Source organism: Diadema antillarum, unplaced genomic scaffold (genome assembly GCF_040938485.1).
Source record: "Diadema antillarum isolate AM-2024a unplaced genomic scaffold, OU_Dant_1.0 scf00000127, whole genome shotgun sequence".
Lineage (NCBI taxonomy): Eukaryota > Metazoa > Echinodermata > Echinoidea > Diadematoida > Diadematidae > Diadema > Diadema antillarum.
In genome coordinates this window covers 1,833,031-1,860,662 of record NW_027271016.1, presented here as the reverse complement: position 1 = coordinate 1,860,662, position 27,632 = coordinate 1,833,031, and the positions used below count along the sequence as shown (strand labels likewise).

The window sequence follows — 27,632 nt, the reverse complement described above, 5'->3', positions numbered from 1 at the left end:
TGAAGATGAAAGTGATAGTGGTGATGCTGAAGATAATGGGAATGAAATGAAATGATAGACACAGAAACATTGCGTATATTTATTGTAGTTTTAAATCCAATTTACAGGAAAAGAAATGTGATCAAACCAAACAAAATAAATATTCAAATGCTATATTCATAGATTGTAAATTGACAGTAATGTAGTTTTCAATCTATCCTTGAAAGAATATAAAGTTTTACATGATTTAACATAATCTGGGAGTGTATTCATGTCCATCATGTCTTATAGATTTTTGTGCAATTAATAATCTGGGATTTACTAAATGAACATTTTGCGAATTACGAGTGGGATATGAATGAACGGTATAATTCAGTTTAAAGAAATCGTGAAAAATGTTTGGAAGTAAGTTGTTCAAATACTTAAACATAAAAAGCAAAGAATGTAATGTATTTATATCAAATATATTCAGTGTTTTTAACTGATAAAAAAGTGAACTGGTGTGGGCTAAGTATTGTGATCCAGTACAGATGCGAACGGCTTTCTTTTGTAGTAAATAAATAGGGTTGAGTTTAGTTTTTGAACTTGTACTCCACACTAGATTGCAATACATAATATATGGTAGGATTAAAGAATATTGTAAAGCATAAAAAGAGTATGTTCAGGAAGATAACTTTTCATCTTTGAAAGAACACCTATATTTCTAGAAATACAGGTTGTAACATAACGTATATGTTCATTCCAGGTTAGGTTTTAATCAATAAAAATGCCTAAAAACTTAATAGAACTTTTACGTTCAAGAAATACATTATCAATCCTAATATTATCTACAAGATCATCTGTGTGAGTTTTCATATGCTTAAAATAAATATAATTTGTTTTATCAATACTAAGTGATAATTTATTATTCTTAAACCAGTTTGATACATTTGGTAACTCTGCATTAAGTGTAGATACCAACGTTTCTATATTATCGTGGGAATAAAAAATATTCGTGTTATCGGCATAACATAAATGTTAATATAGACGACGAATTAACAATATCATTGATATATAACAAAAAGAGAAGGGGGGCTAATATTGAGCCCTGGGGCACACCACATTTTATCGGTAAAATATTTGACGACATGTCATCATGTATAACATATTGCTGTCTACATGATACATAGTCCCTAAACCACGAGAGTGCAACACCGCGAACACCATAAAACTGTAACTTTTTAAGTAAAATATCATGTTGTAACGTATCAAACGCCTTAGATAAATCCATAAAAACTCCTATAACATGTTTTCTATTTGCCATTGCGTTTGTAATTTGATCATACAACTGGACCAAAGCCAAATCTGTAGAATAATTCTTTCGGAAACCATATTGATGTAAATTCAAAACTGCATGATCATGCAAAAATTTATAAAACCTATCATATATCATTTTTTCAAGAATTTTGGAAATACTAGGAAGAATAGAAATTGGTCTATAATTACTAATTTGACAAGAATCATCTTTCTTAAACACTGGGTTTACCTTAGCAATCTTTAAAGAATTGGGACATTTTCCAGACAGTATGGAAAGGTTGAATATGTGAGTAAGTGGATCCAGCAATTTGATATATAATTTGTTTGAGTACTAATGTGCTTCTTGTTGTTGTTGTTGTTGTTGTTGTTGTTGTTGTTGTTGTTGTTGTAAAGCCTCTGCGATAATTGTGACTCGCGACACAGAATGTCAGTTTTACTGGAAATGATGTATAATCTTTTTTTTTTAACTTTTAGATGATAACAGCACAGCGGTAAATGAGTCTCTTCACAAGATACTGGTTGCTACCCTGTTGGTCATGCTCTTCCTCGCCGAGTTGATCACCGCTATTCGTCGTCAGCGGAGGCTGGGTGAGCTCCACGATCTCGAGCCGACGATCTCGGCGAGTCTTGCAAAGGGAGAGCAGTGGATGGAAAGCCTGGAGCCACCGCTGGTAGCATTGGCGCGGAGGCTTATAGACGACTTGCCTTCTGCAGAACAGCACGTAGTCCTCGAGTGCTAAATTTCTACCATCACCTTAAAAAAAAGACATCTCTTGTAGGGCGAATTTCACTGTGTTATGTCACGTATACTAGTGTGTTTCCGTGTTTGACGTCACCCAAACTTCGTGCACGCAGCAGCTGTCGCAGCATGTAACACCATAACAACATCTTTATCATTTCGAAAAAAACTGCGGTCTACTTTCTGTCAGAATGCGCCAGGCTTGGACCTATACTGGGAAATCTCCCATCAACTTGACCAACCCAGGCCGTGACACCGTGGGATGGTTACGCACAAAAAAAAAATACCCGAGTCAGTTGACTCATTTTAGGTCAAATCTACTGAGTCATTGCTGTTGTGACACATCTTTTAAGTTCTTCTGAGTAAAAAGACTCGTTTTACCGAATCTAACGAGTAAAATGACGCACACCGAATTACAATAATGAGTCACGAAATCGATGACTCATATTGCATCATCTCTATTTGACTCAGTAACTGTTATAAATGAGACATGTGAGTCCAATGAGACGATTATAATCTATCATGTAATAACTTCAAGCAAAAGAATTAACTGTTATTCAGAAAATAATTTCTGAAATGTATTTCTGATTTTGTCGCGGATGGTAATTTGCATAATTTTCAAATATTTATAATTTCATATAATTTATGAAATATTCAGCTCTGTTATCAGAAGATAAGTCTTGAATAAATGAATAGAAAATCTATTTCAAAACAGTAACCACATACATGAATACAATTTTACGACATGAGTATATATTAGAAGCATTGTCTCGTGATGTGTAGTTAGGTATTAGGAATAAGTTAAGAGTAGGTTAGGAATAGGTAAAGCCAGGCTGACACTTGCACGATTCTGTGGCACGCATTGTCACGACTCGAGTCGTGCCAGTGCGCAAACTAGTCGTAAACTGGCATGAAGTGTGCGTAGACCCGTCGTGACCTGCGTGCCATGTCGGGACGAGAATTTTGAATTGTTCAAAATGTTGGTCACGACTTGCCACGACAAAATCGTGGCCAAAAGTCGTACAAGTGTCAGCCTGGCTTTAGGGATAGGCTACCACAAGATATAGGATCTGATTCCCTACTCCGTCTACGGTCGTGCTGCATGCGTAGGTCAGCGACTGGATCAGTATGCTGAACAAGAGACGTTTCGATCATTTTGCGTTTCGATTATCACACAGTGAGTCACTTGACTCAGCATACTGAGTCACTTGACTCATTTAGTGACTTTACTGAGTAAAAAGACTCAATATTTGGCAAAAGTGTGTCACCACACGGACAAACTTAAGACTCACGCAAATGAGTCATTTGACTCAGCTGTTTGACTCAGCTGTTTCACTACTGAGTCAAGTGACTCAGTAAGCGTGAGTGAAAAGACGCAATAATTGGAAAAAGTGTGTCGCCTCACGGACAAACCTGAAAACTCACGCAAATCATTTGCCTCAGATTTTTTTTTTGTGTGTGACGGCAGCTTTGAGATACGATGTATAGCAGCTTTACAGCAGTACATTGATCTAAAAAAGTATTCAGGAGACTTCATACAACAGAAGAAGAAGAAGAAGATTTCGAAAAAAAAATTGACAAATTTTGATCTTGAGTCAATCGGCTCCTAAATGTCGACAATGCACAAATTCCACTGTCCCTTACATTTTATTATTAATATGCTTGTCATAATAGTAAGGCCTAAAAAAATTTTTAAAAATCCCTAATTAATGGATTGATTTAGACGATTACCATATACGTATATATACCAATTCAAGCATAAACCCCATATGGAATATAAGAAAAAAAATCACAAAATCCTTTCTTCATTTATTTTCTCACTTTTGTTTAGTCATATATACTGACCAGTTAAGGGTAACTTTATAAGAATCGTCGCAATCTTAATTATTAGTATGCTCACACTGCCGTCAGTTCGAGAGTACTCTTTAGAAAATGACAAAATAGGTTCGCTTTTTAAATGTTGTGATGTTATGATTCATGTATTGATCGTAATTAGGATGATAAAGATTTCTTTTCCTCATCGTCATAAGGACTTTGACTTAGAACTTAGCCGTTTGACACCACTAGCCGATTGAATTCATACCCCTGTAACCAAACTGATGTGGAATGGCAAGGAATGGGTCAGAATATCCCATAATCATGTGATGATAGTCAGATCCTTGCATCATTTTACGCCTGTGAAATTTTCTTCAGCCATAGAATGAAACCTAACAAATAATCTGTTACAATCTATCAGGCATGTTTATCGAGGGGATTTAGAAGGGATTCGCCAATCAACAAATTGAATGCTTAAATTACTTGTCGATCACCAGATGAATATCAAGTGAAATCTTTAGTGTATTGGATTGGTCGATTGTGATCCATTATTCTGTTGTAATTTAGAGTCAGTTCTGATTTTAATACTGTTTTGTATATCTTATCTTTGCATTTGTCTTATGATGGTTTGAACCTCTTGGTATGCTTTAAGGAATGTTATAATTTCAGTTGAGACCTAATTTAAGGTTTCTAATATTTTGTTTTCGATGAGATAATGAGAAACCTCTTATAAAAATGTGAAAGAGCGTTCCTGATATAAGATGGGACCCACCTATCATTACGATCGCTTTGTTTTACTCTGTTTTTGGATGCCTTAGCCATTCGAAAATCGATTTTTCATCTATAAACTTTGAATCCCTCTTAGAATGGTATGCTCTGTGCTTTTTCATAAGTGATTTCTTGGTACCTCGCAAAAAGTGAAAATTCCAATCCTCACCTCCACCATTACTATTCCATTTAAGCTTTACGGTACATGCTAAGCTGTTACCATGAATAACTGTGTCGATTGGATAAGATAGAAGAGATTGGATTTCGCTAGGACATAAGGACGGAAACGACCAAAACGGACAAAAACAATTCAATTTTTCAATTCATTTTATTTTCATACTTCTCATTTATGAACATTACAACAGAAACCAGACAAGTTCTTTTACCTTGTGAACAATGTGCAGAAAACAAACAATATACATGGTGATAACACAGTAATTACATGTAATGATAACTGGTCAAAATCGAAATCGAAATGGGGTTGATCAAAGAGAAGTATGACGGGACCTACATGAAAGCTAGCTTGTTTGTCTGTAAGCCCCGAGTAATCAGTGTTTGTGAAAAAGAAACGGAGAACAGATAGAAGACCAGAATGATGATGATGATGATGATGACAAACATTATTTCCTCGAATGGTTCAAATTGTATTTACAATACTTTTATAGACATTATGCACATAATATGAATGAATACTTGTATATAAACGTGCAGAAAAAACAAACAAACGGTATAGGGTTTTTAGACAATCAGTTGGCTAAATTTGCCTGTGTTTGAAAGTCTGTCGAGAATGCATGCTGGCGTTGAGGTATATATAACTTTGTAGAGAAGTCATTTATGTATGGAAAATGATCACTGTTCAGCCGATTTTATAAGCTACGAGCCTAGGTGACTTTTGATAGCATATTGTAAAGAGATATCTTCTCCCCCTATGCAGAAATGAGCAAAAATGAAGTCATTATTACCAATTGCATAATTTGATCCGGAGTCGACGAGTACAATGTGTATACGTCTTTCGGACACATATTCCATCACATAACAGACATAATAGATGTTCATTTTATCGACACTGTACCCTGGAAGCTTAGATTGATGCGTGTCAAATTGTTTACAATTAATGTTACGTGGTTTATGAACTGGAAAATTCAATTTATTATCAAATGTCACATGATTATACGACAGCAATTATGACAAAATGAACGCGGTTGAAGGATGCTGAATTAAAATCAACGTACACCCCCCCCCCCCAAAAAAAAAAGGTAGCACGAAAGATCGATTTCCTGATTGTTTTTTCACTTGTGCTTACAGAACTTATAGAGCATTTGCACACTGGACACTTTTAAGATACATCACGGCGAATTCCTGGCATCAGTAAGCAGGATTTACCGAAATAATATCAGATTTCTGAGATAAAAATTAATAATAACAAATAGAATAAATGCAAAATACTCTTCAGCATGTCAATTCAAGTGCTTCACATACATCGTGAAGGTAATATGCATACCGTCTGTGCCATATCCCCGTCCACACGCACACACCTCCAGGTTATCATTTAAACGTTATTCATGCATTACTGCAACATCATTCCACCGATTTAATGTCTACGGGGAGATAGCTAGATCCGAACTAGATTCTCTGGGACATCTGAATACCAATTGCAACTGGTTTAGAGGAAATAAATCGTGATGTGACGAGGGACAAGGAGTACTGATCAATTCTTTTGCAGCTAGTTACAGGGACATTTATTCAAACTTGTATAATTATGTATGCACGTTATTACTACTCAAACCATACCACCGAGTACACAGTCATATTATACAAGTCCATGATCTCACAATGAACATCCCGTCTGATGATATAACTTATGGAATGCTTTATTTTGATTGTTTGTTCACATCAAACGAAGATTTCGTCCATCTTTGGCTTCTAAGAATATTTCTCTTGCAAACCAGACGCTGATTAAGTGGCTTATAACAAACATGATGGTCCACACGGTAGGGTACATTCCAGAAAAAGATCAAACAATACACATTGGCTGCAAGAAGATCAAAAAAAAACCTTGCAGACGATCGCTCAGACGTTTCCGTCACTCCACGCGTCCTTGGCGCTGACGGTTTGTACCGGCTCGACTTTTGCGGTTTCGCCGTTGACTTTCGCGTTGTTTTTCTTCTTCCCGCACACGCACCAGCCGCTAATCTCGTCGACGATGTACTCGCCGAATTGGACCACCGTCAGTGCGCTCGCTCCGAGAAACAAGCCCATGTTGCCGCCAATCACGGCTGTTTTAAACAGAACACACAAGACAGTGTTAGCAAACGGTATCATATTCAGGACATACGATTTTTGATGCTATAGCAATCATCAGTGACTAAAGTGTACAAGGTACCGGAAGAAAGAAACAAGATCAAATTCAAAAGTGTATTCTCTCAAGTTTCAAACCCTGAAACAAAAAAGCAACTACAACAACAACAACAACAACAACAACAAAAAGGTTCTCCAATTTACTGAAGTGCTAACATTTTCCAATTGCATTTACCAACTTGATCAATCACAGAAGGTTCAGGTTGGCCGCTAACTTTGGCGTAACAAGACAGCTTCGTTTTGAAAGTCTATTGTGGTTGTATACCAAAATATAAAAGTATGCATAAGGGATAATCTTCAGTCAATCTGGCTGTTTGAGAGTCGCTAGACCCAAATTGAATTATGCAAGAGGTAGATGACTTTAGATTATTCCAAGAATGTGGATGTTGAAAAGATGTCATAATTTTCCTTCAGAACGTAAGGCCTTACTTATACTTCGTTGGTGTTCCTTTCTTGATAATGGATAAAACTTGTCATTATTTTTCATACAACTGCAAAATTAATAAAAAAATTGTCTAAGACAAGTTTTTGTCTGTATTGTGTTGTATTTTGAACCATTGCTTTATCCATTAGACGTAATGACCAAAGCACCGGGACATTTCACTATCTAAGCACTACCTTTTGAGTAATCAAACATGTAAAGATTCTGAAAGATTGTTCAAATTGATATACGAAATCGTTTTGGTATTAATATGCACTTCGTGTAAAATCGATTAGGTCCTGTTTACCTTAGGGAACAGTGATTTTAAACGTTTTCAAGATATGACATTTAATGCACATGCTGTATTTATAATTTTACATATAAATTTTCGCGATAAAGCCTAAAATATTAGGAGATATCAACTCTGTATTTTTCTCATGAAACCGTAACTCTGGACAGTTTAGTCTGGAAATATTTTTACTATATCTATTGTTCACATTTTGTATATTCAACAATACTTACCATTGATTTCACAGATTCAAATTTTTACAGTGGTTGTTTCTATCTCTAACTCACAGTTTAGAACTATTGTAAAGCACCAATGCTGGGTTTTTGTTTCATCTGCAAATGTTTAATTATGAGTCAAATTAATGTTCACAAATTTCACACATACCTACAGACAGAATGTTAACGTAGCACGAAGAGAGTCAAGGGATGACTTCACGATAAATAGTTATGTATCTGTGACGTATATCCTAAAATGCTTCATAAATGTAGGCCTACATGTATCCGTTGGTAAAAGGGTATCTGTATGCAGCGATCTTTCAAAGCGGGAATCTTTCCTAGATGGGTTTAATTGCCCTGTTTTTGTTGCTTGATACAGTTGTTGTTAAGATGATCATATCGAAATACACACTGATAAATACGATTAACAGTTATCTTACCTAGAAGAGTAGGGAGCGTGTACTCCGGCAGCATTTCAATGGTCTCGTAGTTAAGGGCCTCGTAGTAGAAACTTATTATTGCAATGTTGTTGCTGAACGGTTGGAAAGAAGAATTGAGATGAAAGCTCGATTTATATTTAATATGTCTCTATTAATACTCATATACAACAGACATAATAGTATATACAAATGGACAATAACACATTGATGATATACATGCATACATAATTAGGTATATAATTATTATGTATATGCTTGGCATTCATTAATTTTGTTCTATGGCACGTCATGATAATATTTTTTAGTATTGCACTGGTAATTCCGTGTTAAAAACTTGGAATAAGTCATCTTGTTTACTTTGCACTGGCCTTCGGCCCTCATGAAATAGAAATGCACTTCATGGGCTATCATGCGTTAAATTTGTCGTGCATATAATCCAGCATGTGCACTCAAGATCATGCCCTATTGATATGATATTTAATTACATTGTGTCGCATAATGTGTGTGTATGTGTGTATACAATGTTTGAACTTACGCTTGAAACACGGACACCCACCGTGATAGTATGTTTATTTGAAGTTGCAATTGTTTGCGTCTTTTTTTCTCTTTAAGATTTTTTAAATCTTTTAATAAAAAAGAAATTCTCACGTATGGCGTTTTAAACAACATTCGCTATTTTTCCTACAAATTGATATGACACTATAAATGACGTCCGCTCCGACCATAAAATCAGACAATTATCTTCAATTTAAGATGACACAACATTCAAAGTGTATGGCATAAAACAACATTTGTGATTTTTGTGGCCTCTGAAAATCACGACCCATTCTATACAAAGATATGTGAACGTTCCAAGGAAATGTTCTCTTACTCAATGTATTCTGTAGTGAAATTGTTTGACGAATTGCTGTACAGCTTCTCCAGAAAGGAAGAGCGCAATTTGGACTGAGTTGCCGTGAACGGGTAGTTCTCGAATATACACGGCGATTTGCACTCGCACGTTTCGTCCGTATCCAGCGTTCCCGCTATAAATTGTCCTGAACCACAAATAGAAAACACATATCAAAAGTAGAGAGAGAGAGAGAGAGAGAGAGAGAGGGTGGGGACAAGGTTTCATGCTAAATAGTGAAATGTGTTCCTTTAGCTTTCACAATTTCTCGATTTCTCTTTGTATTGGAACTTAAATGGATTTTGCTTTTTTATTTAGGTTTGCACTGAACTCAGATCCTAGCTCCATGTTTAAAGGGGAACAGACAATTGCTTTAATTCGACGTCATGTTGTATATAGCTACGTAAAAAAAAAAACACAAAACATGATATATCACATTGAACAAGATTGATTGCATAGGAGACTCACATTTTCCAGGAATGTAGCAACGTAATTCCATTACGATACCACTCGCTTAAAAATTTCACCTGTATAGACTGTAGGCCTATATGCATGCTCTTTTCTTTCGTTCTACTGGACTTTTAGCATCCAGTCATGCATCCTCGTTCATTGTATTTTTTTTTTAATTTTGAAACATTCTTATTTTCACCTCAGTCACCCTGAATTTGATCACTGAATACATGTTCTTTTTCTTCCTCTTCTTCTTCTTTTTAATACAAATATCTAAAAATAATCGTGGGGTCTTCTTTAAAAGGGCATTCCAGACGATTTTCATAATTTCACATCAGGTAGTACATAAATCGACAGCTGCATGCATAAATTTGTGGAATTTATTGCGGTCCTTGTGCAGAGAAATCAACGCTCTGAAAATTTTTCAAGAAATTACACTGAACAGTGTTGATGACAGAGGAGCCTCACACATAGAAATATAGCAGTGTAATTCCGTTACAAAACCAATTGCTTAACAAGTTCACCTATGTATCTATGCATGTCTTCTTCTTTTGTTCTGCTTCCTTGAGTCCCAGCTCATGCATTCTTATGGTGAGGCTGCCTTGTCATCAACCTCGTTCATTACAGTTTGTACTCAATATAACTAATTTATAGTCGTTCAGATGTAAAAGTCTAAAAAAATCATCAGGAGGTCTCCCCTTTAAGCCTTAACTTACTGAGCGTGGAGTGCGCACACTCATGCGTCTCCGCCGGGCCGCACACCTCCTCGTCCCCGGGTTGCTCGGGCAGGCGGCAGCCACACTCGGCGAGCACCACCTGCGTCTCGCACTCGATGCGACACGCCTGCAGCGAGTAGTGGTCGAAATGGGTGATGATGTCGGCACCTTCATCCTCGCAGGTAGAAAACGGCGGTGCCAAGCTCGTGATCTGAACGATGAGGGAGACATGTGTTTATTATCGTCATACGCATCAGCATCACCAACAAGAAGACAATATACTCTTCCGATTGACTTCCCGAAAGCCGAGATAGAACTTCCTTTCCCTTCGCTTTACGGATTTAATTTGATTAACTTCATATCCTCAAAAACCACCGAGAGGTAAGGTCATATTCGCCTCATCTAATTTGAATATGAAGAACGTAAACATTATGTGAAATTACTTTCATTTGTGTTGATTTTAATGGAAGCTTTGTAAACATAATCTTTACTCTGAATGAGAGGAAGGTCAATTTGAACAAGGCATTTCGTTTCAACTTCAATCTGTTCTGTTTAGTACTCTTTTTTTTCTTCAGTCTTTAAACTCTAACATTGGTTCATAAATCTTGGTTGGGTTTTAGACATGAGAAGAAATGCACTGGGTACGCAGCAAACATTTTGCTTAAGTTAAGTGTACTGGAGGAAATAAAACTTTCTATGTATGCTGATGATATCACAGTTTTTTTAACAAATGATCAATGTTTTCTTAATCTTGCAAAGATTTTAGATGATTTTGCTATCTGTTCGTCTTTATCAATTAATTATGATAAGACAAAAGTGATGCGAATTGGTCCATCGGTGTTTACTACTGCACCTAAGACGGACGTGCAACAATTTAGGAATGTAGAATTTGTATCTGTTCTCACTGTTTTAGGAATAGATATTTCGTATTCTTTTCACGACCGGAAGGCGCAATTACAAAGAATTTTGATGAATATTAAATCACAACTGCATAGGTGGAGATTCAGAGATTTATCCCTCTACGGGAAAATTCAGATTGTTAAGACTTATGCTTTATCTCAGTTGCTATATATCGCAAGTATAGTTTCAGTGCCAGATTCTTTTATACATGACGTGAATAAAGTTATTTATGAATTTATTTGGAGAGGCCCAGATAGAATAAGGCGCGATGTTTTAGTAAAAGATTATGAGGAGGGAGGTTTGAAAATGTGCTGTTTAAAGTCAATGATGCAAGCTCAAAAAATAAAATGGGTGCAGAGGTTATTTGGGTCATGTTCAAAAGGATGGAAATCCATTTGTTTGAATTTGTTAGCATCTGTAGGAGGAGAATTTTTGTTCTTCTGCAACTTTGATGTTTCAAAGTTAAAGATTAATGTTTCACGGTGGTTTTTAGAGGTATTAGAAACGTGGTCCCTCCTTCAGAACAGAGAATTAAGCATACCCAATCAAATAATCTGGAATAATAAATACATTTTGTTTCACGGGAAGTCTATGTTTAATAAACATAGTAGAGAAAGGTTTTTTGAAGGTACTGATATGTTAGATGAGTACGGCCGACCTCTGCGTTGGAAGGATTGTAAGGGTAAAGGTTTACAGTTTACTCAGTATTTCACTCTTCTTGATTGCTTCAAGAAGATGCCAAGTGAGTGGAAGCTTTTTTTCTTCGTCAAAACTATCACCCCTTTATTAAACCCCTGAGTATTATTCCTTTAATCTGGGTTCAGGGTAGATGGTTGGAATTACATAACGTAACAACAAAGCATTTATACAATATATATTTGCACTTGAATAACCCTGGAAAATCTAGTGTTTTTGATCGTTTTGACGTTATGTATGACATTGGACTTGAAGATGTTCAATCTCTTTTCAAATTACCTGCCAGTTTGACAAAATTAAGAATAACGCAATATAAGATACTGAATAATTTGATCCCCGTTAATTCGTGGCTTGTTCGAATAGGGAGAAAAGATGACTCAAGATGTTCCTTTTGTAAAAGTGAACCGGAGACAATAGAACATCTGTTTTTTAATTGTCGGAAGGTGTCAGTATTCTGGGAATCATTGGTTAAAGAGGAAAAAAGTAAAATTGATTCCTTGCAATTGTTTTCATGTCAAAAGGTGTTATATGGTGTTATACATCCGAGGAACGATTTTGTTTTTTCATACAATTTCATAATATTATTAGGTAAACAATTTATTTTAAGTTGTAAGTATCAAAGTTTATGTCCTCAAAGGCAACATTTTGTGCAATATGTAAAAAAAATATATATAGTTTGATTGAAGAAGAAATAGCCAAAAAGCAAAAATAAATTTGATTTGCATGGGGCAAAGTGGAGGAAAATAGTATACAAATATCGACTGCTGCAGAGGGAGATGGTAAAACTATTTGCACCGAGGTCAAATAGTTTTACCATGGCCCGAAAGAAAGCAGTCGATATTTGTTTTATATCCCTCTCGAGCATTTTACTAGAGTAATGACGGTTCCCTTTTGGAAAAGTGTGCAGGTTTCGTGAACGATAAATCTAACGTTAGGATGTAGCAGTGCAGCAGCAGTGCGTGCAGCGCGTAGCGAACGACACCGCTGCGCTGTTGTTGATTCCTACACACGAGCTACACTACAGCGTGCAAAACTCCGAAAGATCGAGGTCCAGGACTACGTTAGAAGTAGGCCTAAAGCGGCTTCGTTACCCAGATCATCTTCAAAATCGGTTTTAGTTTATTCCTAATTCGTACCTGATATGGTGTCCTCCTGCGATCATTCTTCCGTTACTGGAAGCAGTCACTTTGTCAATTGAGCTGAATGCATTGATCACGTATCTCACGTCCACACGTTACACACCGACCGACGCGGCCACGCCATCGCACCACACAGATTTCTGTAATGCTGTCGCACATCACACCGCGCGCTCTCTTAGCGCTAGCTAGCTAGCTACAAGCCACAGGACTGTCGCTCAAAAGTATCGCTACTACGCGCACTGCGTACATTCTTAAGTGAGAAATGTAGATATCGATCACACGATCACGATGGGTGCAAATCGTGGATTCCCAAAAGTACTATATCCCGCTGGCTAGTAACCAATTGCACCGCATCCAGCTGCTTGTAGCTAGCTAGTAAAACTACACCATGTTCGTGCTCTGTACAATCCTATGGCAAGAAGCTTTACATGAGGGATATAAAACAAATTATATCTTTATAGAAAGTCAAATGCCCTTCCCACTTTCTTCTTCCTTTCCCTTGCTCTGATGGTCCTTTCTTCCTCACCGCGGTTTATACTCCTTTTTCTAATTCCCTCCCTCCCTCCTCTCCCTCTCTCTCTCTCTCTCTTGTCATGGCATACACTGTAGTTTATGTTTATGAAACAATTGTTCTGTCCTGCATTATCACTTCAAAGATTGCAGCGTCGAATACCGCCCCCCCCCCCCCCCCCCTGCCAGGAGAAGGGACAGGAGACTTCGCATCTTCAGCCCAGGGCTGGGTGTATAGTATGTTATCGTAGAAAGGAAGTTACGGAGAGTGCCTAAATGAGCTAGGTGAATAATACCTTTGATTTGGTTTTTCTTTTCTTTTCTTTTTTTTTTAAAGATTGTAGTGTGTGTTCTTGCGCCTTTGGTTTGTTTTGTCTGGTCTTTGGTAATATTTAGTGTTTCCACTGAAGGCTATTTTTTCTTTTTCTTTTTTCCCCTCGTTTTCTGTGTATACGATTCTAGAATTATTGGTGTTAACGTGTGTTAGAGACAATAGTCCAAAAAAGGATCAGACGCCTGGTAGTTTTACTGTCATTGAATGCTATCAAACTTTTGTTTTGTGATGTCAAAAATGTATTTGTCATATGACCTGTGAAAAAGTACGATGTTTTTCGATCTGATCAATAAAATCCAGAAAAAAAAAAACATTTTGCTTACAATAAATGTTGCGAGAGGAATTTCACAGTCACTATTTTCAAGTCAAAACTTCAATGTTAAAAAAAACAACAACAAACATCAATGGTAAAAAAACAAAATCATGCATCCAACACATCGCTATCAGTTTCATGTCATCATGAAGAAGACATAAAGATGAATAAACAAACAACGTCACTTTCAAATTCGCAAGCCCTTATTATTGAGCGTACAAACGAAAAATTTTGAACAGATTTTTTGCATTATATTCTTTTGTGACTATATCGGCAAAAATGTGATATATTGGAACTAACATTTAATTGAATTGAATTAAATCAAATTAAATTAAATCAAATTGAATTGAATTGAATTAAATTGAATTGAATTGAACAAAAGACACCGCTAGGGATTCCCGTACATGTTCGTATCGCATGGCAACCGTCGTGTGCATGCCAGGGGCAACAGAGAAACCGAGCTCCTTCGGATACGGAGGTTCAGTCGGATAGTGGAGCATCACCCGGAAACCGGCATCAGAGGCTCCGCCGTCCAGATCATTGGAAGGCGTGTACTCGGGCGTTTCTAGGTCCAGCACTAGACGCAACCCGTTCGCTGAAGAGGGAAAAACCAAAAAAAGAGAAAATCAAAGAAATCGAATATGACTATTGTGATTCCACTACGTATCGCTTAATGATTTTTATTTACAAAATGCAATCATGTATATATACCCTATTATAGTGATTGTGTAGAAAGATATAAAAAGTTTTTGTTTTAGTTGTAAAAGTCGGGTTATAATGTATTACGTTATGGTGTACGTGATGTTGTATGTCAATGTTACATTTACATTTGCGCTTTGTGCAAGATCTCTGGGTGTACTTGCAATGTATTTTAAGTATGTTTGTTGCATATCCAATGTACGAAGAATTTCCATCGCGGACAATAAGGTGATCTATCAATCAATGTTATCTATAATGCTAATTTGAAATCGGGCATCTACCTATGGTGTACACTCATCAATTATATACAATACGCATTATCGTAGTAATCATGATATACTGTATGCTGATTTGAAATTGGGCATCTACCTATACAGAATGAACTCATGAATTATATAATACACCTTTACGCATTATCATAATAATCATGATATACTGTATGCTGATTTGAAATTGGGCATCTACCTATACAGAATGAACTCATAAATTATACAATACACCTTTACACATTGTCGTAATAATCATGATATACACGTACATACTTGTAGATGTGAATGATTTTAATACCGATATCATCCTGCGACAGACTTAAAAGCACAGGTGACGCCAGAGGTATCATACAAACATCAATAAATTGCCTTTCGAGACATGGTCTACATACAAGGACATGGAAACTTCAATTCATGTGAAAGCTGTGTCATGTATGTGAATGTTGTGTGAATAGCACAAAGCATCTAGTGAGGAAATTTGCCTCTCATCTCGATTCTATAATTGTTTGTTGATTTTTTCATGTAATTTGCTGCTCCAATTGCTAAGTCTGTTGTGTTGACAAAAGATAGTATAGTGCAGGATCTCGAGTGAATGCACTATACGAGATTAAGAAGAAGAAGAAGAAGATTAATTCCCCAACAAAAGAAGTGGATCAGACCATCTGATATACTAATTGAAAGCAACCGCAAACCACGTGATGAGTACATACACTGCTATAGCTTCTGACCATCCGAGCATTGAGAATCTAGGGTTTCTAGGATGAACACTGAACTAGGGCTTTCTATAGCTCAGTCGTTAGAGCACCGGGCTAGCATCCGGAGGTCTCGGGTTCGAATCCCGATGGATCCTATTTTCCATGATCAATTTTCCAATAATAATTGACATTTAGGCAGTTCAGATCTGCGACACTATTACCGTGATACCCCTATTTAAAAAAGAAGAAAAAGAATTAAACAAATATGATCTGCGCATGTGCGAGACACCTGTTCCAAAAATTAATTCATCGTCCAACTAGAGAAGCACTCTGAGAGCGCAGACCTCCGCCCACAGAACTCTAAGAGTTCTGTGCCTCCGCCAAGCATGCAGCCCATTCCCACCCGCACTGATCTTGTTCTTCCAGAGATCAGTGATTTCCACCCGTACGTACTGCATTGTGTGCTGAAAGCCGCCCGATTTCCCAATATAGAAGCCTTTGTTACGTCATAAACCTTCAGCTGCACAGCGCGCCTCGCCCTAGCAGAAACTAGAGCACGCGCCTTAGTGCGCGCATGCAAACCTCAAATACGCGCAGCCTGAACTCCCAAGTTCATTGACCCTACCTGCCAAAATATCAAAAATCCTTCATAAATTTCCCAAAAATTCTCGGATTACTACCAAAAGTTAATCGTTTGTTACTTGTGTCATTCTCAACCTTTCCTGCAAGTTTCATTCCAATCCGTTCACCACTTTTTGAGTTATTTTGCACACGGACAAACGAACGAACTAAACAAAAGAACGAACTAATTAACGAACGAACAAACTAGAGAAGCACTCTGAGAGCGCAGACCTCCGCCAAGCAGCTACTTTCCACCGTGATCTTGCTCTTCCATAGAGATCAGTGATTTTCACCCACTGAAAAATCACCCGATTTCCCAGTATAGAAGCCTTTGTTACGTCATAAACCCTCAGCTGCACGGCGCGCCTCGCCCTAGCAGAAACTAGAGCACGCACTTTAGTGCGCGCATGCAAACCTCAAATACGCGCAACCTGAACTCCCACGTTTATTGACCCTACCTGCCAAAATATCAAAAATCCTTTATAAATTTCCCCAAAATTCTCGGATCACTATCAAAAGTTAATGTGCAGTATTTGAGTTTAGGTTTGATTTATTATGTGGCTGTTTTCCTGTGACAGTGCAACTTTTGTCACATGTCGGTGTTAGACAGTGTGTTGCCAAGGCAACCATATTCTTAGGGAAAAAAAATACCAGTGTTTCGCTCACTCCATTGGTTGGGTTTCTGCATAGAGATTTTGGGAGGGATGTTGAGTTTTAAAATGAGCAGAATATATTTTTGATCATCCTTGGGCAATGTGCTGCCATGGTATCACAATGATACATTTGTTTGTTTGTTTGTTTGTTTGTTTGTTTGTTTGTTTGTTTTTGTTGTTTTTTTTGGGGGGGGGGGTTGGAAAGAATATCAAATCACCAGTTTCAGGTCAGGTCAGGGTAGGGCATCGGTTATATTCAGTTATAATTTTAGTCATACTTGTGTTTGAATTCAGAGCATTTTTGTGTAATAATGTATTATTTGATAATGTTTGTATATCTGTTTTACATTGATATAGCTGATTCTGGGTGCATGCACTGGTTGGGGAGAAAGGTCTCGAGCCTCGGTGATTAAGTTTGCCTTTTCCTCCCCTGGCAACCAGCAGCATGCACCTGGAACCACCACAATTTTGATATTATGTAATACGATTTTCTGTTTGTTTTTTATGTCAGCTTGTATTGTATATTGAATTGCCGAATGAATAATAATAATAATAATAATAATAATCGTTTGTTTATACTTGTGTCATTCTCCACCTTTCCTGCAAGTTTCATACCAATCTGTTAACTGCTTTTTGAGTTATTTTGCACACGGACAAACACACAAACCAACGGTAACAAAAACATAACCCCCCCCCCCCCCTCTTGGCGGAGGTAACTAGGGAGGGAGGAGGCGCGTCGTAGCATCAGCATCCTATCATTGTTTATTGCACGAACGGATAGGTATAGCAGCGATGGCTAAAGACCTTGGTGAAGGCACCAGTCTAAAAACAAAAAAATGGCGAGAGGACGTGTGATTTTAATACCTGCTCCTGCACTCTTCGACACGAACCAGTTCTCCTTGTCCGATTCATCCGTCTGGGCGTTGAAGGTGAAGCAATTGCCGAGATGGGTTAGCACAGATGTGAGGGCGCCCTCCTCACACTCCTGGTCATCCCAGTCACACTTTGGTGTCAAGATAGCAAGACAGAGAAAGAGAGAAGAAGAAGAAGAAGAAGAAGAAGGAAAGAAAGAGGGACAAAAGTGAGGGCGATGGTCAGTTAGATGTACGCGCAGGAATCCTACTTTTCAAATAAACACCGATTTTTATTTTTGTTTTCTAGAGCATGGAAGCTGGATAATAGTTATATATATGCATATATATATATATATATATATATATATATATATATATAATATATTATATATATATATATATATATATATATATATATATATATATATATCTGACTTTCAGTTGGTGGGGATATTTCGCTTTTCTATTCAACGTTGTCCATTCTTTCAACTTGTATTCTGCATAGATTTATCTACTGAACGATATTCGCGTGATTTGTATCCGCAATGGTGTTATGAGCAGCATTGAACCAATTCGATTTACCTATGGGAAATCCAATAGTGGTACCCAATCTGCTTATTGTTCATGATACTACGCAATAAAGGAATGCATGTTTCCGGTAAATCCTGTCGTACATGTATTACAGAGATAGCCTACCGAGACAACGACGTCCTCAATCTGGTGTCCAGTTCGCGTGGTGAACTCTGTCATGTTGTAATCGCTGTCTTCTTCGACCGCCGTCCAGTTGACGTTGTCCAGAAAATCGCGGAACTCGTCGGTATAGAGATTGGGGTATATCAGGTCATGATCTTCGTCAATGATGCCTGAAAAGAAAAAAAAAAAAGAAAAAGATACAAGAATCAGCCTAGCACATCAAAACTACATGTGCGAAATGCACCCTCCCCCACTCCATCCTGTCTTCAAATTGTACTACGTGAAAATTTTGCAACTTCAACAACTTGCGAGTTACGAGTCTAAAGAACAAAGATTTCCCTCTGCCGTCAGAAAGTTTTTTCCAAACTTTCATCATCACTATTTCTTTGAACTATACTCTAAGTGAATGATACAAATTAGACCTGACCCAGGTTGAACGACACATTCCACAATGCCACTGAAAGCAGGCCAAGAAATTAAAAATGACATAGGATCACTTAAAAAGACACAATTCTTATCATGATTTAGAAATAGATTAATTATGACGAAAGTCTCTTAGTGGAATTTCTCATCAAAGATGCAAATGAGCTGTTCTATGTACCTCTATTTTTCCTGTGTATTGCAATGAATGATACCATGTAGACACCTCCTTATCTAACCCCCGAAGAAGGCAATAAAAAAAACCAACAACAACAAGGGCAAAACAAAATAAACAAATCAACTGTTGGAAACGATTATGAACAAAAAAAGGGTTACCATCGTCAGCAATCATTATTTCCGTGATTTTAATTTATCGAATCAAATTAGATCTGATCTAATCTAGTCTACTCTAATGAACATGAATGATTCGTAAATGACTTATGATTATGCATCTGTCTATGTTATGACGTGCATGATTTTTTAACTAGGTTGGTATATCTTGGTTTGGTTATAAGTTGCACATGAGATTAAAGGATATACAAGAATATGTCATTCGAGTTATCTGAGTACACATCCGCAGGAGACCTATTATATTTCTCTCATTTTTGCTGATGTCATAAAACTCAAATCTTTGTCTTTTTTTAAACACGGGCGTCAAGCGAACACAGAAAAATTGATCAATATTGCGATAATTGAGAATGAGTGCTTGATAGTTATTGTATGTCACTATTCCCACCCCCTCCCCCCGGATTCTGCATCGTTCCGGGGTGCTTCGAGTCTCTGACACGTAAAATAGACTTGTTACTCCAAATGTGGCTTTGATTCACCTTGCATAAGTAGGTCCATGAATTACGCCCGTTTCGTGTTGACACTACCATAATTCCATTGCGTCACTATACCAATCATCCCACATCCGAACTCTCTCGCCTATCAACGCCCCGGCTCGCCACCGCGGGAAGCGATGCATGCCCTAATCGAGAAGTCAATATTTGCTTCATTTTTCTCAATAAATTGCCACTTTCCCAATTTGATTTTCAGTAGGACAAAGATCTCGATTGATCAGGAAAAAAAATGAAAATAAAAAGATGAAATAAAAGCTTATCTATGCAGCAGTGGCTCGATGTAGGTTCTAGTGGCATACTAATTGGCCTAATGTAATGTCAGCGGCCTTCCAATATTATCCTTATTTCTTGACAATATTTATCATCGTGTTCGAGCACTCAAATGTATCGCCATAAATTGCTACTGTCTGGACTGGTTAAAAAAGGGTTGTAGCTATATACTGTTGATCACAATGCATTATTATTTTTGTGCAATAGGAAATCATTGAAAGAGATATCGTTAATTCCTGGGGCTAAACGGCATGTAATTCTCACAGATGACGTCATCAAGCAGAGAGAGAGAGAGGGAGGGAGGGGGAAGTGTTATGATATGAACGCTTCTGCACAGAAAAAAAGGATACTCGGAAGGGGCCTATAAGTGCTGCTAGGTACTATCCCAATCTTGATCATGTTTCAATTTCTTTAAAGGAAATAATTTATAATTAGATTATATGATCATTTCTTTTGAGGTTCTCATTCATTTTCATTCCAATTACTATTAACATAACATTTTATTTTAACAATCTATTCATTCATTCATTTTTTCCATCCCACATAACTACAGAATGTATTTTTTTTCACACAAAAAACATAAGTACATGTATGTGTCAACATTACAAAATATGATAAATTATATTTATGTATAAACAAATGATATGGTGAGAAAAAAAAGCGCCAAAAAAAAAAAACACATTCTGAAGTTTAGAAAATGCAGAAGATGGGGAGGAATGCATAAGACTAGGGAGGAATGCTGCCCCTGTGACCTAGACAATTTTGAGAAATAATACATTTCTGATGACGTGTGATCACCTAATCAAGCTGAATTACAAATGCTAATACTTGCTCCGTGTCACTATCTTTGAATAATTGTTCGTCAGTTCCTCTAATACGTATCTAATGTTTTGCGTTATCTTTTTGTGACCTTTTTTTTATTACTCTATTAGCAGCCATCGGAATCCCTTACACTTTTCTTTTTTTGCCTTATATGTTACAAAGGTGCTAATATTCGCTGAGGAGATATGGAATATAAATGAGGTCTTTTAAAAAAAAATTATCAAACTGCACAATGTTCATAAACGTGGTACTCATCAACTATACTTACGAACGAATTCCTTAATTTTACTTTGTAATGACAATTTAATCATTATAATTATTCGCATGTGGCTATCAAAACCCACTTTTCAGCTCTGAGTTGACAAAAGAAATCTGGTAAAGTTAAAATTCCAGTAGTTGGAATTGTAGCTGAAATTGATAAAACAAACAAAAATATATATGAATAGCTAGATATAGGTAGATAGATGGATAGATAGATCGATAGAAAGATAGATAGATAGATAGGCAGATAGATGAATGGACAGAACATACTATACGGGGATGGCTAAAATGGTGCATATATTATGACGTATTTTGTAGTCAATCAGTCTCCATCTCGTTAACGACATTATGTCAGTAAGTTTGTTTGTTTGTTTGTTTTTTATATGACATTACTTTACCAGCAAGTAGCCCTAACGCATTTGAACCGAACATCATGTAGATATTATGTAGATAAGTATGTTGTGAATATGCATTCGATATAGCGGCTACGAATAATGGAGAAAGATACATTGGATACTGGGTACGAGGAGAAAAATGCAGTCAGGTTTGTTCAGCTTTGTGCCAGGAAATAGGCCCACTGTGAGAGAAGGAAGTATAAAAATCGATAATCCTTTTAACTGATCATTGATTCTGGGCTGCGGCTTACACGCCTTGGAAGACGGAGAAAGGTACGAAGTTGTGCGCGCCGTCCCTCCCTCTCTGAATCTATTTTAGCTATTTCTGTCGCCCCCTTGGAAGTTTGTTTTTATTGATCGCAGTTGAGTAGAACTGATACTACACTGTATATAAGACGCTTCCATACCCAGCAGGTGGATGTTATTATGCTCTGGTGTATGGTGTGCATAAGAAATTGTTGAACAAAGACGTGTGTGTGTGTGTGTGTGTGTGTGTGTGCCAAATGTTGTGATGATCCACATCATACCTGTTGGAATGATGTGATCCTAAGACTCCAAAAGAATGAATTATGCTTTACGTATGTGCTTAAAAATCATCTGACGGCATTGTTTGTTATAACGGACCTACTACACCCTTTTCAATTTTCTCTTCATCATTACAAGATTATGCAGTACTTTTTATTTCGCTTTCATTGTTACATGCGTTCGAAGTAGGTTATCATCGTGCTTTGCATTTCTCCTTATGATCTATACTTTATCTTCTGTCATTACAATGATGTTTGCACTGGCAAGTACTTTCAATGCTTATGCTGGGCAAATCTCATTTAACCTGTTCCATACTGAGTTCTGAATTGCCCATAGACTTAATACACAGGTCACCAGGGTCCCGTACTGAACGGGTTAACATAAAACCAAAAAAAAAAAAAATAGTTTGATGGGGGAGACCAAACCAACAAGTCTGCTATTCGTCGATGGTAACCCCATTCTCAATTTTGTCAACTGTCGGCAATTTTTCGCCAAAACTACAGGCATGAGACTGTCACGATCTGGCTGGTTTAAGAATCTTAATGTTGCAGTCACGTCTCCTATATAGAATCTTCAGGAGTGCAGGAAACACATTAATAAGAAGATAATGAGAATGTCTACTTTCTTATCGTGTGAAATAACCATCAAATGGCGGTGACTTATACACGGTAAAGTGGCTAGATAAGTTAACAATGGGATTTACATAATGGCATCAGTTTGCCAATTTTCAAAGTTGTTTAAAAATAGATGATAACAGTGGTAAAAATGGTAATAATCATAGTAACATAAATGTATATGAAGAGTTTGAAATCTTTTAAGGTAGTTCATCATTAAATAGAGAAAAATAAGTCTTTTTTAATTTATACTGCACTCCTTACATGACAAAAAAAAATATTTTCTGAAGACATCATTTATGCATCTTAATCACTTTCATTGTTCACAGCAGATTCAATAACCTTAGATATCTCAAATTGATAAAAAATATATATTCATTTGTATATAATTGTATACAAACATGTGCAAATGATATTAAAACTGTATGGAGTATTGTGAGATACCAGTGACTTTTTTTATTAGGTTAGATGTCATTCATGAGCAGATAATATTCGTCTCTTTTTTTTATATAAAAAAAAAGAAAAGAAAAATGATCAATGAACTACCTGACTTGCATTCTGGGGATAATCATGTGTGATAGGGAAACACTGAGGGAAAGTTTTTCGCAATCTTTTGCGTTGATATCACCCATAAAGTGCAATATCTCACAGCCGTAAAGAGACAATTATTATGCGAAGAGCCAGCAATATAACATTGGTTACCTCCGGACAAGAGTGTCAATGGGAAAGTTTTGTCATAGTGTCATGATACCGAGGGAGTATATTTTCCTTGCATCATCTAAAGATGTATTCTAAGTGATCTTTCCTTATTGGCTGGAAAAATAAACACATGTTAAATTCTCTTCACTTTCTCTATCTCGCTGTGATACTACGACATCAAAAATTTCTACCATCAACTTATCCAGTGACGACGGCATTAAAACTTTTATGAATTCATGATTATTGACGGATTGTCCGAATTTCCAAAAACTTCACAATCTGTGCTGCTTACATTTTTTTTTTCATTTACTTCATTGACATAAATCTGGTTCCATTTCCGTTTGATTGATATTAGTTTGTCAAAATCGTAGCAATAAGGTATTTAGTCGTGTCGCTAACATAATTTACAAGATAGGGATGTAATTTGATTTAGCGTTAGGTCAGGCAAGTCTTGAGCAAACCTTCAGAAAAGTTCAAAGATCGAGTTTAAGAATTCCAGGCTGGAAAGAACACAGTGTCTCATAGTGTGAAACATAATGAGAAATTTGTGAACACAGCGTTCACAAATTGTAAACATAGTGTGAAATCTCTTCACACTGTTAAATTCGAGCTTTTTAACAATGTAAACACAATGTGAATCATCAATTCATAGTGTGAAACAGAACATTACTCCGTGAACTCTCTGTGAAAATCCACAGTACATTGTGAAATCATTTTCACACTGTCAACTTCAAACGTTTCACATAGTCGACTTTGTGAACACACTGTGAGACACATGAGTTCTTTTAATTCCAGCAGGGTTATCAAACAAGCATACGTATACATAGTAGTTAGAGAGAGAGAGAGAGAGAGAGAGAGAGAGAGAGATAGTCACAACACACACACAAACACACACATAAATAAAAATATCATGTACAACAGATTGCTGAAATACGCTCAAAACTGATCAAGTGTTGAACAATTTTCTTTCTTCCTTTTTTTGTGAATTCTCACCTAAATGCACACCGACATTTTTGATATCGTCTTCGGTGAACGCAGACTCGCGGTACTTGTTAAAATTGCAGACAGTAATGGCAGGAAAAGACACTTCGGTCTCGTATTCGACGTCGATCTTGGTGACGTGGCTGTGACTTCTGTAAGTGATGATGACCAGGGCGCACTGGTAGGTACAGTAACCTAAGGCGAGTAAGAACAGAAGCAGCCAGACGATCCGTCTGAACGCCCCGCCGTAATTGCCGGCGACATGCTTCAGGCCGTGGAAGTCCGTCACCTCCGCGGCCCAGTGTCGAATGTGAAGTTTCCCGGGTTTGCAGGACATACTTTCGACTTTTGGTAGCGCTTTCGTCCCTTTGATAAAGAGTTTTGGGATAATATATCTTTCACGGAGACATCCCAAGAGTGTTTTGCGAAACGAAAAAAAAAAATGGAAGAAATTAAATTCTGCACGGCTTTAGTCGTTGACCACGAAAAGATGTCCACTGGAAGATAAATAAAGTTATTGGAATTGCACACAACAGAACAAAAATTCGTTTCCTCATGAATTTAGAAGTCTAATCTATAACGTAAAGTAGGGTTATTCCACACGAATTGTCATCGATAATATTGATGATATCTGTGATCCTCTCCTATTTTTTCCAACCTATTTTTCTGATCGATGCAACTCTCCTCAATATCCAAAGATAAGTCATTCCAAGGAACGCAGATCCTATAGTATATCCATACCGCAACAAGCATTTCTCCACCTGTGTATAAGTAAGAGAAGTTACTTAACGGAACGGTCTATCCTGTTTGCTCATCGATTTTCCGATTGGCTAACCGATGGCAATAGAATGCTAACAAAGGAAACCTTGTGTTTACGTCGGTAACCACATACCGCACCACGCTCAGGGTCCATGCTATTAAATCCTCCATTAAGTTCCGAATCCCGTTGCGAGGGCGCAGATATCGTAATGCAAACACCGATCTCTCTAATTTCTAATTAGTGGGTGAATCTGAGGATCAGTGAGCTCAAGGACGGGTGCAAAATTCATTTTGACAATCATGACAGTAGGACTCTTTTGTTGGAATCCGAAGCTTCCATTTTCCATCGTAACAGATCCACGGTGGCGTTTTTCTGCTTTCACTAATAGCACAGAGGTGATATGATAAGTCCTTTCAGCCACTAATGTAATATCACAACGTGGATGGAATACAGCAATGCAATGATTATTGTTTGGATGTATGTAAATTGTCTAAAGTTTTCTTTTCTTTTTGCAATTACCTAATGATTTTTAAGTCTTTGAAATGGGGATTTATCTGAATTGAAATGATGCAGATTATTAGCGCCGTAACGTAAACAAACCAGGATGATCGCTTCAGCAACAAAAACGATTTACATCTCCGCTAAACAAAACAAAATCTTACCAGATTTTCAAATGTCACCTACATCTTTATCGATCATAATCGTTCATTATAGGAGTAGGTTGCACTCTTACACCTGATTCATCGAGACTAACGAGACTATAATAGAAGCGGTGATAATGAATATGCAATCCCCTCGATCCGTAAAGAAACTCCAGCTTCAACGCAAACACACTTCTTGATCGTTATCATGTGCATTTAGTGAATTTTATCTACTATGTAATTTAATTCTATTCAATTCAATTCAATCATAGTTTATTTCCAATCAATGAAAATCAAAACATAATACAAAGTATACATGTCATAAAATGATATTGTCCAAACGTTTACAAAAGATTCAAGTCGTATACGAAATAAATTATATACAACAACATATGTACAATAATTACGAGGAACAATGCATGTATACTTCGTGAACGTTCGGAAAATAACTTCAATTATTTAGCGAGTGCTTGACATGTCAGTCATGCTATCACTGACATAATGCAGCTAATGAATTCCTGTTCGTTCTTCTGGACAATATCCTGCTCTTGAGAATTGCCTTAAGAAACTGTCGAAATGTTTAGCTTGTTTTGTTTGTTTATCTGTTATCATTTGTATTGCCTGGCAAATGACGAATAGCTAATGATGATGATGATGATGATAATAATAATGATAATAATAATAATAATAATAATAATAATAATAATAATAATAATAATAATAACAATAATGACAATGATAATAATAATTATAACAATTATAATATCGAAAGGGTATCAAACAGAAGGCCAGAAAGTGCCTTAAATATTTCATTTCATTTCATTTCATATTGTTTCTGTATGGTAAAATGATATAATCACCTCTGATCACTTTCAGAAATAAACACATGGTTCAAAATAAAGTCATGGCTGATTTTGCACATGACAGGTAAGTAAAATAATCATTGTGACAAAGAACGGAGACATAATGATAATAAAAATGTCAAGGTACCATGTAGGAGGATCCCCAGTAAGCCGAGCTTAATATTGGGGCCTCATGCACAAATAAATAAATGAATAAACAGTTTCAATGAACTATCGGCTTACTTAACTACAACAAAAACAAACTAGTTTTACACAACAAAACAGTTACACAAAAAAACATACACGGTCATGTACACAGGTGATGCTAAGAAAGAAAACAAAGAAAAAGGGGCTGTGGGGGATATTAGTGTTAGAAAGACATGGACAAGCGACTTGAAAATCATCACTCCCCGATGACAGCAGACAAGATCAACGGTGCACGTGATCGTGAACGGCGCTAAAATTCAGTTGTGTCTAAAACACATTGACGTTTGCAAACAGAGATGATTGTGTAGCGTATATATCAAAATGATTGTTGAGTAATGGAAATTAAGAAATGTGCACTCGATCATTGAACTGAAGTGTATAGTAAAGAAGCTCTAGCTAAGGCGATAACTTATTGTAGTGGAACTTAAGGCCCCAGTCACATAATGCTCTGCGTCCGGCGTTACTTCCAAAAAAGTAATTTTTTTCTGCGGACTCCCGCGGATCCTTTGCCGTCACCAGAAAATTTGGACAAAACATACGGGGAAAAAATGCGGGCGATACGGACAAATATGACCAGATGCGAATACTTGCGTCCACTTGCG

The 27,632-nt window shown here is 36.9% G+C and overlaps 2 protein-coding genes across 2 annotated transcripts in view; one reads left to right on the top strand and one right to left on the bottom strand.

The window, feature by feature from the left end:
• The window catches only part of LOC139720376 (protein mono-ADP-ribosyltransferase PARP4-like), a 35,578-nt gene extending 33,563 nt beyond the window's left edge, over positions 1-2,015 (top strand). Inside the window, exon 30 of the mRNA XM_071631742.1 lies at positions 1,750-2,015. Coding sequence (XP_071487843.1) covers positions 1,750-2,015 — 266 coding nt within the window. The remainder of the gene's footprint in view (positions 1-1,749) is intronic.
• A 4,652-nt stretch (positions 2,016-6,667) lies between these two features.
• LOC139720375 (acid-sensing ion channel 1C-like) lies at positions 6,668-24,917 on the bottom strand. Its single transcript, XM_071631741.1, has 8 exons — positions 24,593-24,917; positions 18,755-18,921; positions 18,069-18,207; positions 14,672-14,862; positions 10,376-10,586; positions 9,192-9,357; positions 8,321-8,412; positions 6,668-6,873 (listed from the first exon to the last, which is right to left on the bottom strand). Exons 1-8 carry the CDS (start codon positions 24,915-24,917, stop codon positions 6,668-6,670), a joined length of 1,497 nt encoding a protein of 498 aa, XP_071487842.1.
• Positions 24,918-27,632: the final 2,715 nt, after the last annotated feature.